This window comes from Plasmodium brasilianum, chromosome 9 (genome assembly GCF_023973825.1).
Source record: "Plasmodium brasilianum strain Bolivian I chromosome 9, whole genome shotgun sequence".
Taxonomy (NCBI): Eukaryota; Apicomplexa; class Aconoidasida; order Haemosporida; family Plasmodiidae; genus Plasmodium; species Plasmodium brasilianum.
The window spans coordinates 714344-733658 of NC_090122.1; the positions used below are offsets into that span (position 1 = coordinate 714344).

At 28.0% G+C, this 19315-nt stretch overlaps 3 protein-coding genes and 1 pseudogene across 4 annotated transcripts; 1 reads left to right on the forward strand and 3 right to left on the reverse strand.

Annotated features, from left to right (window-relative positions):
• Positions 1-1318: 1318 nt before the first annotated feature.
• Positions 1319-2233, reverse strand: MKS88_002786 (haloacid dehalogenase-like hydrolase; the record flags this gene model as incomplete). The annotated part of the gene is made up of 1 exon (XM_067215826.1): positions 1319-2233. One exon carries the CDS (start codon positions 2231-2233, stop codon positions 1319-1321), a length of 915 nt encoding a protein of 304 aa, XP_067073367.1.
• A 3826-nt stretch (positions 2234-6059) lies between these two features.
• On the forward strand, positions 6060-8015 carry MKS88_002787 (nucleolar protein 56; the record flags this gene model as incomplete). Its single annotated transcript, XM_067215828.1, has 1 exon — positions 6060-8015. The coding sequence occupies one exon, from the start codon at positions 6060-6062 to the stop codon at positions 8013-8015; it is 1956 nt and encodes a 651-aa protein (XP_067073368.1).
• A 1515-nt stretch (positions 8016-9530) lies between these two features.
• On the reverse strand, positions 9531-11177 carry MKS88_002788 (histone acetyltransferase MYST; the record flags this gene model as incomplete). The annotated part of the gene is made up of 1 exon (XM_067215829.1): positions 9531-11177. The coding sequence occupies one exon, from the start codon at positions 11175-11177 to the stop codon at positions 9531-9533; it is 1647 nt and encodes a 548-aa protein (XP_067073369.1).
• Positions 11178-13683: 2506 nt separating this feature from the next.
• On the reverse strand, positions 13684-19239 carry MKS88_002789 (annotated as a pseudogene). Its single transcript has 18 exons — positions 19087-19239; positions 18707-18738; positions 18486-18549; positions 18148-18287; positions 17839-17964; positions 17478-17558; positions 17167-17250; positions 16976-17072; positions 16706-16788; positions 16481-16535; positions 15950-16078; positions 15613-15717; positions 14949-15311; positions 14743-14790; positions 14439-14591; positions 14064-14155; positions 13842-13895; positions 13687-13705 (listed from the first exon to the last, which is right to left on the reverse strand). Coding segments are annotated over exons 1-18 (1878 nt in total).
• Positions 19240-19315: the final 76 nt, after the last annotated feature.

Below are 19315 nucleotides of genomic sequence, written 5' to 3' on the forward strand. Positions count from 1 at the left end.
TCATTTGCCATTTTAGCTTATTTATGCATAATTTTTTTTTTTTTTTTTTTTTTGCAAAACGAGAAAAAAACTAGAGAGCTATTATACACACCTGTGTGACCCTATCGTAGACATGTAAAGTGGTAACGTGTAGTTCATATCGTACACGTATTATACGCATGTTATACGCATACCGAGCACCTATCGTACACATATGATGCATGTGCATACATGTGAGTACATGTTGGGGTATATACATTTCCCCCCAAACAATGTAATGCAATCTTTTGAAAAAAAATGCGAAGCGAAATGGAAGATTACCTTTAAACGTGTCATTAAGTATATACCGTATGCATAACTTGAGCGCGAAATAAGCTGAAGGAAGTCCACATCATTCAGTGCATAAATGTAATGGGTTTCTTCCCTCTCAGGCGCGCGGGTATACACGCAAGCATGCATTACTACATCAGCATATACTACACGCAAGCATGCATTCCTACGTCCGCATATACTACACGCAAGCATGCATTCCTACATCAGCATATACTACATACAAGCATGCATTCCTACATCCGCATATACTACATACAAGCATGCATTCCTACATCCGCATATACTACATACAAGCATACGTACATACACATGTATGTACACACATATTGTGCGGGGTATATGGAAAATATAACTGCAACACTATGTCAGAAGAAAATAGAAGAAAAGCCATCTTTTAAAATCGCCCCGAAAATGTCTGTGCCTAATAACCAGTAGATTATTTCTCTTTGTAGATTGGGACATGTTTTTATTTTTTTTGCATGTACATGTAAGGAAGAATGTAACACCATTTCAAGCATATCCAATGAGGATTTTAAAAATATGGATTGACCAATTTAGCTAAATAAAGTACAAGTTTTTAGTGGGGTGGGGAAATAAAAAAAAAAAAAAAAAAATGAGATGGCAAAAGATGAACTGTAAATAAATTATGAGGTATAAAATTAGACGGCAGAAAAGTATTAAATTGATGTGGTAAAAAAGCAAAGAAATTATGAGGTAAAAAAGTATGATGATGTATTGCAAAAATGTTAGTTACACATGTGTGTAGAAGTACATAAAAAAAAAAAAAAAAAAAAAAAAAAGCAGGTTAAAAAAGAGGAGAAATTATTTTTTGGTTACTTTAAAAAAAAAAAAAAAATTATTATGACAAATAAGGTCCATTAAAAATAAGGAGGCACGTAAATGGATATACGCTCATGGGGTGATAAGTAAACGTGCAAATTGTACATATACACATGAGCACCACTTCTGTAGGTATATTCTCTCCTGGATCCACCTCCCTACCGCGCTAAACCAAAATAATATCGAGATCACGGCAATGGCGTATCTCTATGTCGATGTAGTCGTATGGAAGAACGATGTCTTTTTTTCTGAACTTGGAAAATAAAACATCAGAATAAGGGTTATACTGAGTTAATGTAGAATCATTAATATTTTCAAGTTTTAATTTTAAATAAGAGTACCATTCACTCTGTGATATTTCTCTACCATCACGAAACATAGTAATCCATGCACAGTTAATGTTTTTATTTTTTGCACCCATGATATCTGTATATATATCATCTCCAACATGTAACCATTCATCTGTATTAAAATTATAATTTTTTTCTTTTAATAAATTTTCCGCAATATTAAAAATTTCGACACTTGGTTTTGCATAATTATAATCCATTGATCTAACTACAAAAGAAAATATTTCATTTAAGAATTTAATACCATTGACATCTGAATCCCCATTTGTTATAGCTCCTAGAATATAACCTCTACTTTTTAATTCTCTTAAATATTCAATAGTACCAGGACTTATAAATAAATGGACATCATTCTTTTTTTTTTTCCATAATGCTTGTATTTCGGACGAAAATTTTATTTCATCATAGTTTGTTTGTTTTGCTAAATATTTGAAAGCATCAATTCTTATTCTTGTTAATATTTGTACTACATCTTTATTTAGATCTAAATTTTTTTCTAATAACTGTTTTACCAATTTTGTAATGGACAGTTCATACTCTTTCAATAGAAAATCATATAGTCTCTTATAATTTCTCTTCATGTATTTATAGCATTCGTTGTCTGCGTAGTTTAGTAGTGCATCAATGTTCCATATCGTATGATCAAGGTCGAATGTAATCAATTTTATGTTCTTAAAACTTTTGCTTTTTCCCCTTTCGGACAGGTAGTAGCACTTCTCTTCACCTTTCATTTTATACGGCTGTTCGTAGATATGTATGCACAGGTGTGTGGTATATATAGTATGAACACATATATATGTACGTATACGTACTTGTGCACACCTGTAGGTACAAACACGCCAGTTATGATTTTCTACCTAAGGCTATTTTTTTTTTTTTTGCAAACGTGACAACAGAATTTTAAAGCTTTTTTTTTTTTTTTTTTTTTTTAAATTTTTTTTTTTTTTTTTTTTTTTTGTATTTCGCTGAACCAATTAAGTGGCAAATTTTTTCATGGGTACAAACACTTGTTGCTTAAACGTTAGTATGTACGCTGAAATGGATGTATATATAAGTGCGTATATGCATATGGGCATTTGCACTCGTTCGATAGCCTATTTACCTATTTTGCGCACGTGGCACATCTGAAAAATAGGTAACATCGCCAACGGCACATTTAATTTATTTAATTTGTTTTAACTATTTAATTTATATAATTTGTTTAATTGGTTTAAACTATTTAATTTATATAATTTGTTTAATTTGTTTAAACTATTTAATTTATATAATTTGTTTAATTTGTTTAAACCATTTAATTTATATAATTTGTTTAATTTGTTTAAACTATTTAATTTATATAATTTGTTTAATTTGTTTAAACCATTTAATTTATATAATTTGTTTAATTTGTTTAAACTATTAAATTTATATAATTTGTTTAACTTGTTTAATTTGTTTAATTTGTTTAATTTGTTTACATAATTAAATTTATTTTAGTAAATTTATTATATTTTAATCTAATTTTTTTTTTTTTTTTTTTTAATTTCCTCATAATGTATAATGAGAAATATCCTCTTACAATGCAAAAGAACTTTACATATTAATAGTTACGCTAATTTCTTTCCATGCTTTTGTTATATTTCAGGATGTTTTCTTATGTTTAGCCTTTTATTTTTTTTAATTTGTAGTAAATTTTATAATTTCTCCTAACAATTTGACAATTTATTATTTCTATGTGTCCACCTTAAAAGGGGTATTTTCATTTACATTAGCTTGTTACAAGTGGCAAAATTTTTTTTTTTTTATTTTGGTAAATATTTAAAAAAAAAAAAAAAAGATTGAACATAGCATAATACAGAATAACATAACATGATGTTACATACTACAACTCTACACAACTCTACACAACACTACACAACACTACACACCACTAAACAACACAATGATATAAAATTAGGATGAGAAAAAGAAACTAGTAGGCATATGTGTGGTACGTATTTATAAATTTGACACTTGTTACATTAGTATGAAGCAAATGGGAAAATGCTTTCAAAAGAAAAAAAAAAAAAAAATAATAAAATATAAGAATAAATTAATGAATGAATGAATGGAACGAAGGACGTACCACATATTATTACAATAATGATTTTATATCTCCTTAGACATACGCACAGATGTATACTTATATATATACACACGCTTAGACATATATATATATATATATATATATATATATATATATATATATATATATATATATATATATATGCATACATGTGTATGTATCTGCATCACTGCGCTACGGAAAAGGTTATCTAGTGTATGTCTTTTTTTACTATACGAAAAACATATCATCACGTTGACTTAACTGTTTGAAGAATGATCTTTCTAAACAATGTTTCACCTATAGCTCAGCTGTGTTAAGCTTACTGACTATATATATTTATATATATGTATATATATATATGTATATATATATTTTATTTTTTTTAATTTTCTGTACTGTAGTTTTAACTATATACCCCCCAATAAAATTTAAATTACAATTTATAAAAACCTCTTTACAAGGTAATCAATAAAAAAGGTATAAGTATAGGTATATGGTGAATGACCACGAAGATATTATCTTTACTGCTATGTTATAAAACACCAGTATTCTTTACTTTGTTCTCTTTTTGAAGGAGACATTCCCTCTAATTTATTTACTCTAAGGCGTATACATACGTAGGTACATATATATATATATAATATATATATATATATATATATATATATATTAAATATATATATTAAATATATACATACATAACATGAAGTGGTCCTATTAAGCTAAATATATATTTTCTTTTTTCTTATGTTTTTAGCAAAACACTGCTATTTTTATATAATGCCTATGAAGAAAAGGATAAGGGACATATATACACGAAATATATATGCGTATGTATATGCAGATATACACATATATATTATATATCGCTATGCTGATGCGTATGAAGTAATAAAATAATTTGTATCTAAATGTTCTCAACTTGTATATATATATATATATGTATATATATATATGTATATATGTATGTATTTCTAAAATAAAGGAGTAGCAGTTTAACAAAAAAGTAAAATTAATACGAACGATAAAATATATTAATAAAAATCATTAAACGAATAAATTAAAAATCGCCATAAAAAGTGGGGGAAGGAGGGGCGAGCAGGAAATAAAAAATATTCGCTTTAATTATAGGACGTAAAAATATTTTGTGAATATATATATATATATATATATATATATATATATATCCTTTTGCGAAATAATAAAAAAAAAAAAAAAAAAATTTTATTCTTTTATAAATCGTAATAGCGACAGTGCTTATTATGCTCCTATATAATAATACATGTAATAAAAATGTAAAGATAATTGCCTTTTTGTTTTGCTGTGTTATCCTTCAGTTTATTTGTATATATACTTTCGTTTTTACGTTCACGTTTATGTTTACTCATATATTTACACCTCTTTTTACATTTTTTTTTTTTTTTTTTTGTCGACTCTGAATTTTTAAAAAAAAAGAATGTACAATTATGAGAACGTATAGTCCCACTTACATATACGTAATGTATATATATTATATATATATATATATATATATATTTTTTTTTTTTTTTTTTTTTTATTCGCTTTACTGTATGTAGAAGAATATATATAAATATGTTGATAGAGAATAAGAAAATATATAAATATCAAGGGAAACATAAAAATATTTAAAAAAAAATTAAAGAAAATAAGGATGATCAATGAAATAACCACATGTATGTATTGATAATATTAATACATAATATAACAAAAAAAAAAATATATAATAAAGTAGGAGTCATGTATATTTTTAATTTTCTACAAACGTACATATTATTATAGATAACTTATTTTTTAAAATGCAGCATATGCAGGCTGCTTACGTGGAGCAACTGCATTTATTAAAACGCTCTGATGATGTGAAAGTAGTAAATATTTTGTTTTATGAGAAACAAAATTAGCCATTAAAGCGTTAGTTCTGCTTTTGTGGAAGAAACAAAAAAGCGAGCGTTGCTTATATGATACATGCGTATATTTTTCATTCATTCATTTATTCAATTATTTTTTTCCTTTTTTCCCTTTTGCACGCCTTGTAGAGGTTTCACCTCAAATTATAAGAGATAACCTCCCGCTGCATTTTATTATTTTCAATGGTTTGACTATTTGTGTTTCATTTTTTTGAAGGGGGAAAAGAATATACATATATTTGGGCATATCTATGTTTACATGTGCGCATGCACGCGTTTATACACTTGTATAAGTATACTTGTTAGCCTGTTTATATTCACTTGCATGTTTAGCTGCATATTCGTGTGCTATATGAGCACGTACAAGGCTCCTGGGAAAAATATACAACAAACGATAAATGCTTTGGTGTGAGCCTATTGTATAAGCACATATATATATATGTGTATCTATATCCATACCTATATGTATATTTTTCTTTTTTTTTCTTCGTGTTTTCATTTGCCCCAGTTTGTTCTAATTTTTAAAATTATTCTTTTCGTTTTAAAATGAAAAAGCTGTACATCCTGTTCGAGTGCTCAGCGGGCTATTTTTTGCTAAAAGTGAAGGAGTGGGAACAGATAGGAAACAACGAAAATTTGGAAAAGAAACTATTGGATGGTGATATATTCAATCAGCTTGTTAAGTTTAGTGCGTTCATATCATTCGAAACTGCTGAAAGGGCACTGGATAACCTACTTAATATAAATGAAGGTAAAGCAACCGATTTTTTGTTAAACTTTTTAGAGCAGAATTTGCCAAATAATAAAAGTAAATATGAATTAGGGGTGGCAGATCTAAACCTAGGAAAATTTTTATCAAATATAGGTTTTACTATAGTACACAATAATAATATATTAGAATTATTTAGAGCATGTAGACAATATTATTTAAAGAAAATAGCTACATATGTTAATAATGTTGATATAGATATAAAAAAGTTTAATATAGGATTAGGTCATAGTTATTCTAGATCTAAACTAAAATTAGACCCGAGAAAACAAGACAAATCTATTATTAACAGTATAGGTACTATTGAATCTTTAGATAAAAATATTAACCTATTTAGTATGAGAGTTATCGAATGGTATAGTTGGCATTTTCCTGAATTAAAAAAAATTGTTACTGACGTTTGCATGTATTGTAAATTAGTGAAATTAATAAAAATAAAAGAAAATTTTGATTTTTCAAAAAATAAAGAACAAATTAATGAAATAACACAAGATGAAAACATGACTGAACACATCGAAAAGGGAGCAAGCTTATCTATTGGACAAGAAATAACTGAAGAGGATTTAAATAATATCGTGAATTTCGCAAATGAAGTAATTAGTTTATCCAATACTAGAAATATATTATGGAATTATTTGGACAAAAAGTTAAATATTGTTTCACCTAATCTAAAAGAATTATTAGGTAATACACTAAGTGCTCGATTAATTAGTCATGCAGGGTCGTTAGTAAATTTAGCCAAGTGCCCTTCTAGTAGTATTCAAATATTCGGATCAGAAAAAGCTTTATTTAATTCTTTAAAGAGTAATAAAAAAACACCTAAATTTGGTATTTTATATAACTCCTCTTATATATCTAAAACACCACTAGCATTAAAGGGAAGAATGTCTAGGTACTTATCATGTAAAAGTGCCATGGCCGCAAGAATTGACTCTTTCTCAGAAAATCCGACCAACACCTACGGTCTCGTATTCAAAAAGCAACTTGAGCATAAAATTCTACACATGATTAAGGGAGTGAAACTATCCAAAAATATGGATTACATAAATGAGGCAGAAAAGATTTATCAGAAGGAAGGAGATGATACGCAGGCCGATGATAAGAAGCTGAAGAGGGAGATAAAGGAGGAAAAGAAGGTAAAGAAGGTAAAGAAGGAAAAGAAAGTAAAGGAGGAAAAGAAAGTAAAGAAGGGAAAGGGAATGGAAAAGGAAAAGGAAATGGAAATGGAAATGCAAAAGGAAATGGAAATGCAAAAGGAAATGGAAATGCAAAAGGAAATGCAAATGCAAAAGGAAATGCAAATGCAAAAGGATATTGTAATGCAAAAGGAAGTGGAAATGGAAAAAGAAAAGAAAAGGGAAAAGAAAAAGGAAAAGAAGAAAAAGCAAAAGGAAAACAAATTTATGGAGCGGGAAGATTCGACCTTAGCGGAAACATTGCAAGAAGAAGAAGCAAAATGGGATGTTGAACGAAGTGCACAAGTTGAAGTCAAAATAGGAGGAAATGATGAAGAGGTTAGCAATGAGGTGGGTGAAGATGAGGAAGAGGTAGAAGAAAAGACTAAGGAGAAGAATAAGAAAAAGAATAAAAAAGATAAGAATAAAAAGAAAGAAAAGCTGAAGGGGGAGGAACAAAATGGGAACTTGAATGGGCACATGAATGGACAAATAAATGGGAACATAAATAAAAAGAAATCAAAGAAAAACCAGAACAGGGATTATTCAGGTGATTAAGAAATGTACACAAACAAATACATATATTTATGTATGTACATATTTTTTATGTATATTTTTATGTGTACATATTTTTATTTATATGTATTTATAAATGATGCATATTCCACAAAACACAGGGGAAGAAAAAAAAATGCCCATTTCGTTACAGCATATTTGTAAGTTGCATAAATGTCCATTTTGTTGCACGTGGACAAGTATTTCTTTGTTTACGTGCATTTTTGCGTACATGATTGCACAACTCTTATTTTAATTCCATTTCGCTTTACTGTTTAGCTGTACTATTTTGTTTTTAATTTCCTCTTTTTATTACCTTTTTATATTTCCCTTTTGTATTTCCCTGTTATATTTCCCTTATTTTTTTTTCCTTTTTTTATTTGGTTTTATCGCACCGTATTACGTTATGTGACAGTTTAACTGAACGTGTGTTCATGTTTGTCTTTCTGAATTTTTTTTTTTTTTTTTTTGAGCTATGTAATAAAACGTTTTCAATATTTCCCTTTTTAATTACATTTGCACACACGAATTTTTTATTTTAAAAAGTTGAAAAAAAACAAAAAACAATCTAGATATGAACATACAAATATATGACAATTTGAACTTCTTTAAGTTTACCTTCTCATTATTCTCTCAAGCTCAAGGTACCATTTGAACATTTCTGTGACGGGTAAATATTGGCACACTTTTCTCTTTTGGCCCATGCTATATGCGCATGGAGTGCACACGTATTTACATGCCTATGTAATACATACAATTTCAACGCTTTTATTACAATTATGGTTCGAAAAAAAGAAAAAAGGGCTATGCCAAATTAATTAAAGTTGATCAAATAACGAATATTTTAAATACAGAAAAAAAAAAAAAAAAAAAAAGTTCTACAAATATACTATTAAAAAAAAAATATATTAATAAAATAAAACAACGGGCAAATATATATGAACACATACAGCTGTGCACTTTGTGTACACATATATTTAAGTGCAATACCAACATAAGGGTTATTTACAAATCAGAAAAATATATGCAAAAAAAAAGGTAAAACATTGACACAGTAGAAGAATAGTACACAGGTGAGTGTGCGCGCTTGGGTATATATATGTATGTATACATATCTGTTATATACATTTATATATGCGTAAAAATATATTACGCATTATGCTCACACACATATGTATATGTAACACTTCTTAAAACATTTAAAAATTCGAAAAACTTGCACTTAATCCGCTTATCCCCCCTACCCCTTTATTTTTATTTTTCACAGGAAAGAAATATACTAAAACTGAACAATTTAAATTGTATATGTGACAGGTAACAAACAGACATTATTACATTTTTTCCTCTTTTTTCCTGACCATATCATATTTTTTTCCACTTTTTTCCTGACCATATCATGTCTTCTCCCTTTTTCCTGACCATATCATATTTTTTTCCGCTTTTTTCCTGACCATATCATATCTTCTCCCTTTTTCCTGACCATTTTTTTTTTTTCTCCTCATTTTTCCTCACTTTTGGCTATTCGTACAGGGCCAAGTAATAGTCGTAGGAAACCCAGTGCAGTCTGCTCCTGCACAGTTCAGAATTTTTTTGGTTAATTTTGCCAAGAACAAATTCCATATGTTTTGGATTTATATAATAAATAGACTCTCCGTTTAATACATTTTTAAAAATTTCTTTTTCCTCTAGGCAAGATATTATATCATTCGTTTCGATACTCGTAATTTCGGAAAGTTCTTGAATGGACAATTGTTCATAATTAACTAAAACTTTTAGTAATGTTTCATACCAGTAGGCCATATAGGACGCAACACCTAAATCGGAGAGTGGTCTTTCTGGAGTGCCAGTTCTTTTTTCCGTTTGTGATAAGAAATAACTAAAATTTATTAAAAATTTTCCATACCCCTTTTTTTGATGTTGTGGTAAGGTAAGAATACAAGAGACATTATTTTTTGAATATTTTTCTTTTGAAAAATATCCTGTAATATGATATCCATATTCATCAAATTCAGTAATAACATAAAATAAAAATAAATTAACACGATGTTTTAATGTTTTATGATCAAGAAATAATTTTGACAAAAAACATAAATTTTCACAATAAATTCGAAAATAATTTCCATCAATTTCAAAAATAGATATTTTTTCATTTCGATAAATTTCATTTCCTGGGGGATGTCGAATTTCACATTTATTTATATGACGAGTTAATTCATTTTCTTCTTTAAAAAAAGATAAACAAAATTCACATATATGTAAAATATCAATATTTTGATATTCTTTCGGGTATGGTGAAAAATACCATGTATCAATTAGATATTTTCCAAATTTTATTTGATTAATAGTTTTTAATTTTGTATTTTCTTCATGTTCTCTCAAATATTCTTTATCAATACCAGCATGTTCATGATCTGATACATTATTATCATAGGCTTTTATGAATGGCAGCCCATCATCTGGCTCTTGTTCTAATAGCCTTAAATTTTCATAAGCTAGCCAACAATCTAATCTCCTATCAAATTTTTCCCAATGCACATAATAATCATAATCACTCTCTTTCATGTTCATATTATTCGTAGTTAACTCACTGTTAAACTTATTTATATATTCACTCTTATTAATATTTAAGGGAAATACTAAATTCATATCATTAAATTTTTTATTTTTTGCTCTTGCATATACAATAGAGCAATGCCTCCATACCTTATTAAGAGGATCCAAACCCCATAACACTTGTTTTACAGGTAATGCATTTGGGAATATTAAAGCGTATGAGTCGTTGAATTTTGATATAGAACTTACAACTTTCCCTGTACTTCTTGCTTTGTTGCTGCTGCTCTTTGTATACTTGTTTCCGCTGCTACTAATTGTTCCTCCTTTTTCTTTGCTTTTCGAATTCCACTCACTTTTTCCGAGGCTCTTACTATCGCACGACACCCCACCATCTGCACACGCGGCAGTAATCGCTTCGTTCGTTGCTGCAGTAGTGAAAGTGCTGACTTCGTTCAATGCTCTGGTAGGAACGGTAGTAGTTTCGTTCGTAGCTGTGCCTGAAACAGTCTTCTCCGTTACCCCCCTTGCCTTATTACTGTTTCCCTTTGACCCTTTACATATTATTCCTGCCCCTCTATTTAAATGCAAATTTTCACTTTTACTTCCACCCATTGTTATGGTTACTTGGGCTGCTTTTAAGGAGGAAAAAAAAATTTCTCCCAAAGTTTGGGGCCCATATAATGCTATTATTTGTTTATTCTTAAGTCATAAAAAATGTACTCAGCAAAAAAAAAAAAAAAAACAACAAAAAAAAAAAAGATAAAGAGAAAGAGATAAAAAAATGAAAAAATAATAAAATAATAAAATACTTAAGTAAGAAAACAAAAAAGTGCAAAATTGAAAATATAATAAGGTGATAAAACAATCAAATGAGAAAATGAAAAAAAATCAGCAAACACAATTCACCAGCGACGCATTTAAATCATAAATATGCGAGTTACAAATATGTATACTTATATATACATGTACGTATATATTAATATATATATATATATGTATATGACAAAATGTATGTATATGTAAATATATATTGTTTATACGGATAAACACATATGTAACATATATTACTAATTAAATGGAAAGGAAATAACAATTCCTTCCATCTTTGAGTTTTTTAGGCTCTTTAAAAAAAAAAAAAATGACAAATTTTTTTTTTCATTCATTTTTTGTGAAATTTGTTATTTGTTATTTGTTATTTGTTATTTGTTATATATATATATATATATTTTGCGCATTTTTCTCTATCATTTAGTTTTTATACTATTTTATATAGTAAGTTCTTTATATTCACTTATCTTCGTCTCTTCTGCTCTTCTGTTCTTCCACATACCATCGTATATAATTTTATTGCTTATGATTACTACTACCATTTTATTATTTGTCCCATAATTTGAATATGGTAAATGTTTATCTTTCCCCCTCACTTGATATACATATGTAATTTTACATTTTTCCTATACACTTGTGTATATATGTTCATTATATTATGTGTGTGTATTATATATCTGTACCTATCTATCTATATATATATATATATATATACATATATAAATACATATATATATATGTAATGTATAGCTACGTTAACTCATAATGGCAACTGTGATTGCCTTCAATTTTGCATCATTTTATCACACCATTTTGTTTGGCTTCTTGAAGTCATAATTATTATATATTCTCACATTTTATGATTTTTAGATTTATAATAATAGAATTTTTCGCTTTTTATATTGTAACTATGTTGGGCCTTTATAATATAATTCAAGTTTACTGTTTTTTTTTAAATTGTATAATTTTTTTTTTTTTTTTGCTCCTTTGTATTATTATGCCATATTTTTCTTTTTTATATTATATATTATGTTATATATTATGTGTTATATTTTATTTTTTTAATTTGTTCCTTAATTTTATCCTTTTTGTTGTAATGTGTGAAAAAAATTAGGTATAGAATAATATACCAACGCAATATTATAGTTTTAAATCATAAAAAAGTTTATTTCCTCTCTTGTATTTTCTTTTTTTATTTTTTTTTATTTTTATCAAGTACTTCATTATTTATTACTTGAAAAAACAAAATGTTTATAAAAAAAAAAAAAAAAAATTAAACGAGCATATTGGAGTAGGAAAAATACAAAATATAAAAAAAAGGACATTAATAAAATAACTGCAAAAATAATTTTTTTTTTTTTTTTTTTTTTATTAATACTGTTGTTTTTATTATTAATACACAAATTTGGTAAAGGAAAACTGACGGGAACAAACATATAAAAATGTAAAAAAAAAAATAAAAAAATAAATAAAAATAAATGAAAACAAAACGAAAAAAAAAAGAAAAAGAAAAAAAGATAAAAAAAAAAAAAAAAAAAAAAAAAGTTTTATATAATGATGATAATACTTGTTTAGAAGTGTTTTAAATATGTGCAAATTTGTGGATCACAAAAAGGCTTGCTTTAAAAATGTGGATCCATTGTATATAAATTTTGGCACTAGTATGCTTGCATATGTATAAGTGTACATGTAAACATGTAAGCAGATAAATATACATATATATACATATATATACAAACGTACGTACATATATATATATATATATATATGTGTGTGTGTAAATAGCAACCTGCTTGGCATACTTCATACATTTTAATTAAAATTTAGTATTTAAAAAGAACACTGATTTATAGAAAATTATATACGTATACATATATATACATATGTTTCACAATATCGATAAAGATAAACTTAAGGATGCCCATAATAAGATAGTCAAAAAAATAAATCATAAAAAAATGTACAATACATATACTCAAAATAGCTGCCAAATAATTTGATAAATGTTATTTAATATAGAAACTTATGAAGAAGAAATATAAAGGTAATCATCTAAACGTTAAAAATGAATGATTTGCTAGTATGGTAATACAACAATACAGCAATACGGCAATGCGGTAATACGACAATGTGGTAATGGCGATATTTTATGTAATCTTTTTCTCATTTACAGCTTGATACTATATGATGAATGCACTCATAATTTTTTTTCCGTTTTCTTCGAAGCAATATATATAACATTTCAACCTTCACATTCGCATTTGCTTATACAAGAAAAGAAAAAAGAAAACTACTCCTTTCCATATATCAATCTACAAATTGGTAGTTGAAAGATGATAAAATAAAGTTATGTACATAAAACGAATTTAAATGTACAGCAATGTTTTAGTTGGTGGTTGTGTGTACATAAAATATAGTTCCATTTTTTTTTTTTTTTTTAATCCATACGTTTTCAACAGATTGACATAAGATACATTAGACTCCTTGGACAGGTTTAGTTCTCTGTATAAACAAAGAAGAAGAAAAAGGAGGAGGAGGAAGGAAAAAAAAAAAAAAAAAAAATTTATATTTCGAAAATAGTCATTACTACTTTATCTTTCCTTGCTTCTTTGCTACGTTCTTTCCGTTTTTTTTTTTTTTTTTTTTTTTTTTTTTTTTTTTTTTTTTTACTGTTCTAAGTAGTCTGCCTCTTCATCCGTTAAGTTATCTCCAAACTGTTTCAAGATGGACAGTATTAGGTCCTTATGCATAAACCCAGTTTTCTATAAAAATAAAAGAACGAAAAATATGTCCGTAAATATGCATTAACATATATATACATATATATGCACAAATATGAATTTGTTTATTTGTGTATGAGCGAACAAATGGTAGGCCTTTGCAATCATAGTTATTGTTATAAAGGCAGCATCCCCTTTTTGGTAATTCAAATTTATGTCCTACTGGCTTAATTGTGTGTACGTTTGTATAATTGTGCACGTATGTCTACGCCTTTATATGTATGTATAAATTTGTACGTACATACGAGATAACATGCACACCTACCTGAACATCCCAAATTTCAAAGAAAGTTACCATATTATGAAATGCTTCCTCTTCATCTATTATAATCGTTTTAATAAAATCGATAAGATCTTCTCTACTTATTTCCCCCATGCTCTTTAATTCGTTCAATTTGCTCCGAGTCAGTGGCAGGTTCTACATGTAAAGAAATTTCGAAGGGGGGTTGTTAATGTGCTGGAGTTAATACCAAGAAACACTGATAAGGTAGATGCAATCTATGTATACATTTTTACACACTCATGAGTGGAGATGTGTATGAACTCATATAATAACATCTTTATATTACCACTTTGTATATAATATCTACACAGTCTTCGAAATTGAATTTATCAGTCTGCAAAAAGGTAAGAATGAACATGAGAATACCTCCTTTTAATTTTAATTTTTTTTATTTTATTATTCAAAACGGCAATGGGAGTACGAAATGTACAATGCTTTATCTCCTTTATCTGCTTCTATTTCTAGTTCTGTCTCTCTTTTTCTTTTTCTTACGCCTTTTTCTTCCATGCACTTGTTCACTTTTGCTATTGTCCTAGTCTCTAAATCTGGGGCAGTATTATTTTGATGATCTCCTATCTTTTTCTTGTTGATATTTCCTTCTTGCTCATCCGCCTGAGTCTGTTTAAGCACTTGTTCACTGTTCTGCTTCTGCTTCATCATACGTTCATTGTCCTGGTCCTGTTTCTTTCTCTTTTCCTCTTCTTCCTTTTGTTTGATTTCATTTATTTGTTCATTTAAGTATTCTCTGTGTTTCTTTAATTCATTTCTTTTCTTGGTATTTGATAAAACTAGTTCTTTTCCTTTTTTTCTTATTTCATCGTTCTTCCCTGATACCTTTTTCACAAGGTTATTGTACTAAGCATAGGTAGAACAACAATAAAAGGGAACACATAGAAAAAAAAAAAGTTAAAGGTTAAAAAAAAAATGCTAAAGAACAACAGTTAAAAATGGTAACAGTGGTTAAGCAGTTAAATCATCAAACCATTAGATCGCCAAATGGATAAACGGATAGTAATCATAAAACTTGTTAAGGCAGGTAGCAAAGTAGTCCAGTTATGCAAAGTACCCATAACACGAAACATATAGCAGTAAAAAAAGACAAACGCCGTAAAAGTTGTATACAAACAGAACAGAATGTAGATAAATGCACATTTACCCTTTTCTTATTTTCGGTAAAAGCTATTTTGAAATTATTTTTATCTTCATCCTTATAAAGAAACTTGTCAACGCTTGTTATCATGCTATGATAGTCTTCTAACAACTTTTTAAAAGAACAAATGGGGACAAATATGGTAGAAGTAGTGCAAGTAGGTGAAAGGGAGGACTGTAGCAATAGTTTTGCATCAGGATATGTGCGATTGTTTACGAAATAAACAAGTACCCATGTATACATATATGGAACCACAATACGCCAAGTAAAAACAAAGAAAGAAAAGAAGAGCTCCCATACATACATATATATATATATATATATATATATATATATATTTTACCTCTATCAGAAAATTGTTGTTCTTCTTTAATTCCTCCTTATATCGTAGTGTCTCTTTACTAGTTTCTTGTCTTTCTTTCTTTTCATTTTGCAGCTCTTCTAGCTTTAAATCTAGATCTTCCTTCAGACACTTTCAAAAGAGGAAAAAAAAAAAAAATTAAAAAAAAGAAAAGAAGCAAATGAAGCAAACGAAGCAAACGAAGCAAACGAAGCAAACAAAGCAAACGAAGCAAACGAAGCAAACAAAGCAAACGAAGCAAACGAAGCAAACAAAGCAAACGAAGCAAACGAAGCAAACAAAGCAAACGAAGCAAATGAAGCAAACGAAATGAACAAAATGAACAAAATGAACAAAATGAACAAAATGAACAAAATATCATAATGTACAGATCAAACGAAACGAAATGGAGGCGCCCTTTTTAAGGCATGGATGCGCTGTAACCAAACACACATATCCGTATATACACATGTCAATCTGCCCACGGGTATATCCACATTAACATGTGCAATTTATGTATATATAATTGCCTACATTTATTTGCTGCTCGCAGTAACAGATGTTCATTTCTAGCTCCTGGATTTTCATCCTGAAGAGAAATAATAACATAATGTCGACGTAATAAGGACAACATAAATATGTGAAATACCCCGTTCGATACATACATAGTGAAGTTGATGAAACTATGATAATTTCATTTTTCATCTTATATTATTTCAAATATATCAAATATTAACTCATTTTATTGAAGAATATTACGTATTGAGTATATCCGTTGCTATAGACAAGTCAGCCTGGGCTCTTGCTGATTTTATACCGTCCATCAGAATAATTTTGTCCCCCTATTAATGTTGGTTATAGTTACATTTTTTAAGTACAAAAAGTGTTAAATTATTTTTTGAAAAATAAAGAGAATCCTTTTAAAAGAAAATTTGAATTATTTGTTTTATTAGCTTCTTTATATTTACTTCTTTTTTTTCTTTTTTTTATATTTTTTTTTAATTTTTAATTTTCCTATTGTTATGTTACCCCGATTTTCTCACAACATGATACAATGTTTTCCAAGACCATTTTGTATTCAAGAAATGAGTTCTTCAACTTTGTCATTCTCATTTGCGCATTTTTGCTAAAAAGGTGCAAAAGAAAAAAAAAAAAAAAAAAAGATGAGAAATAAAAAATGCCCATTGTACATTTATTATTTTTTTTTTTTTTTTCATTACTTCTGTTCGGAATAAGCTTTACACATCTCTGTCAGTTGTTTGTTTTTTCTTCTGTCAACTATCAGCTTATTTCTGTTTAACTTACTAACAAAATTGGAGAAAAGATGAAAGGAGAAGAAAAAAAAAAAAAAAAAAAAAAAAAAAGACAAACACGAAAACTATATATATATATTATATATATATATATATATATATATATATATATACATATGTACTTATGTATACACATAGATGCCCGTACATTTGCACTAGTATATACAACTAATGCGCATTTTTTGGATGTCCACTTCTTTCTAGCTTGTTCTTTTTACTTGTGTTCCATAGCGGTCTCTATTATATCATTTTGAACATTTATAATATCTTTTTTTGTTTTAACAGCAGACTGGTATTTTCTAATCAAATAAAAAATGTCTTGTATATCTTCTTTGTTGTAAAATAAACCTGCCTAATGTACATTTACCATAAAAGAGTTTTAAATATTTTTACATAAATGAGCAATTGAATGACTCATACATGCACACTTCTTCCAGTGATTACAAAGACGTTCAGGGGGATACTTATGCAGACACATATGCGTGCACAAACATATACGCACATATACATGTACACTGATTGGTGTAAATTGTTTTTAAAAGACGCGCTCAGCTAGTTCCATGTAAAAAAAAGATAGACTATATGAACAAGTTTGCCTTAATCAGTTCCAGGTTTATCCGTGTGTCCATATTTTCCTTCAGATCATCATACTCTTTTTTCAGCATATTAAATTTCTCCTTGTACACACTTTCACTCGATTTATCTCTGTAAAAATGGGTATACAAAGTATGTGTACTACATAACTGATTGTTTGATTTTACCACATGCTACTATGTAATGTCTTATTATACAATATTTTACCATATTTTATTTATCTTTCCAGCACTATAACTCATTTTTTTCAATCTTTGAAAATTTTAACATAGCTTTTTTTCATAAAAGACGTACCTTTCATTCTGTTGCTTCCCGTTCTGCACACATGTTCCCAACGGCTCTACAATTTTTTCAAACGCATTGTTATGGACCTTATGTTTGAATGAATCTAAATAATCAATGCTGTTTATAACTGCGTTAATCTTTTCAAATTCCTATCATTCAAAAAAAAAGAAAACATAATCTCCTTCAAATATAAAAAAAAAATAGATCAGTTCATATTGATTTAACTTAACACGGACATGTGCCCTATTTATGTATATACACGTAAACGAAACCTTTTTACAACTCAATGATGCAAACATATGCCAACGTTCACTGTTCGGTAGAACATTCTGTTATAATGGTAAGACCTGCTTTTTTTTTCGGTGTTGTGTTTTCTTTCCTCCACTGTATAGTACACAGTCTCCATCAATCCTGCATTTTGTTTAAGCGAATAAGCAGGGTATACATATGTACACGTACTTACATACTTACGTGCATACGTATATATTTATGTATGTAATTATATGTGCAAGAAGACTTGATATAGCAATACATCAAAAAAGCGATACACATCTTTTTTCATTTTTACAACTTAAAGTTTATTTGCTGACTTCCTTTGTCCTGAGCGTACGTAAATGGTAAGGAGGGTTATGTATAAACGAATAGAGAACATACAGGTGCATGCAAGTGTATGTATGTTTGTACGTATGCAAGTATGAAAGTATGTATGTACGTATGAAAGTATGTATGTACGTATGAAAGTATGTATGTACGTATGAAAGTATGTATGTACGTATGAAAGTATGTATGTACGTATGAAAGTATGTATGTACGTATTAAAGTATGTATGTACGTATGTATGTACGTATGAAAGTATGTGTGTACGTATGAAAGTATGTATGTACGTATGTAAGTATGCATGCATATTATGTATTTTTTTTTTTTTTTTTTTCCTCTATCTTTTTGTACTAGTAAAAACACTGCTTCTGTGTGTAGGTCATCGTAAAAAGATACGTTGCTCCTTCTGAAGAGAGTGTCACATGGCTTTTCACTATCATAAAGAAATGTATCTCTCTTCTTATTATGTAAAATTTTGTTTATGCTTCCGTTTAAAATTTCCATTTGTCTTAATACTATTCGTGTTACACGTTTTTTCTTTTGTAACGTTTAAATTTTGCTCTATTTTTATACTTTATCT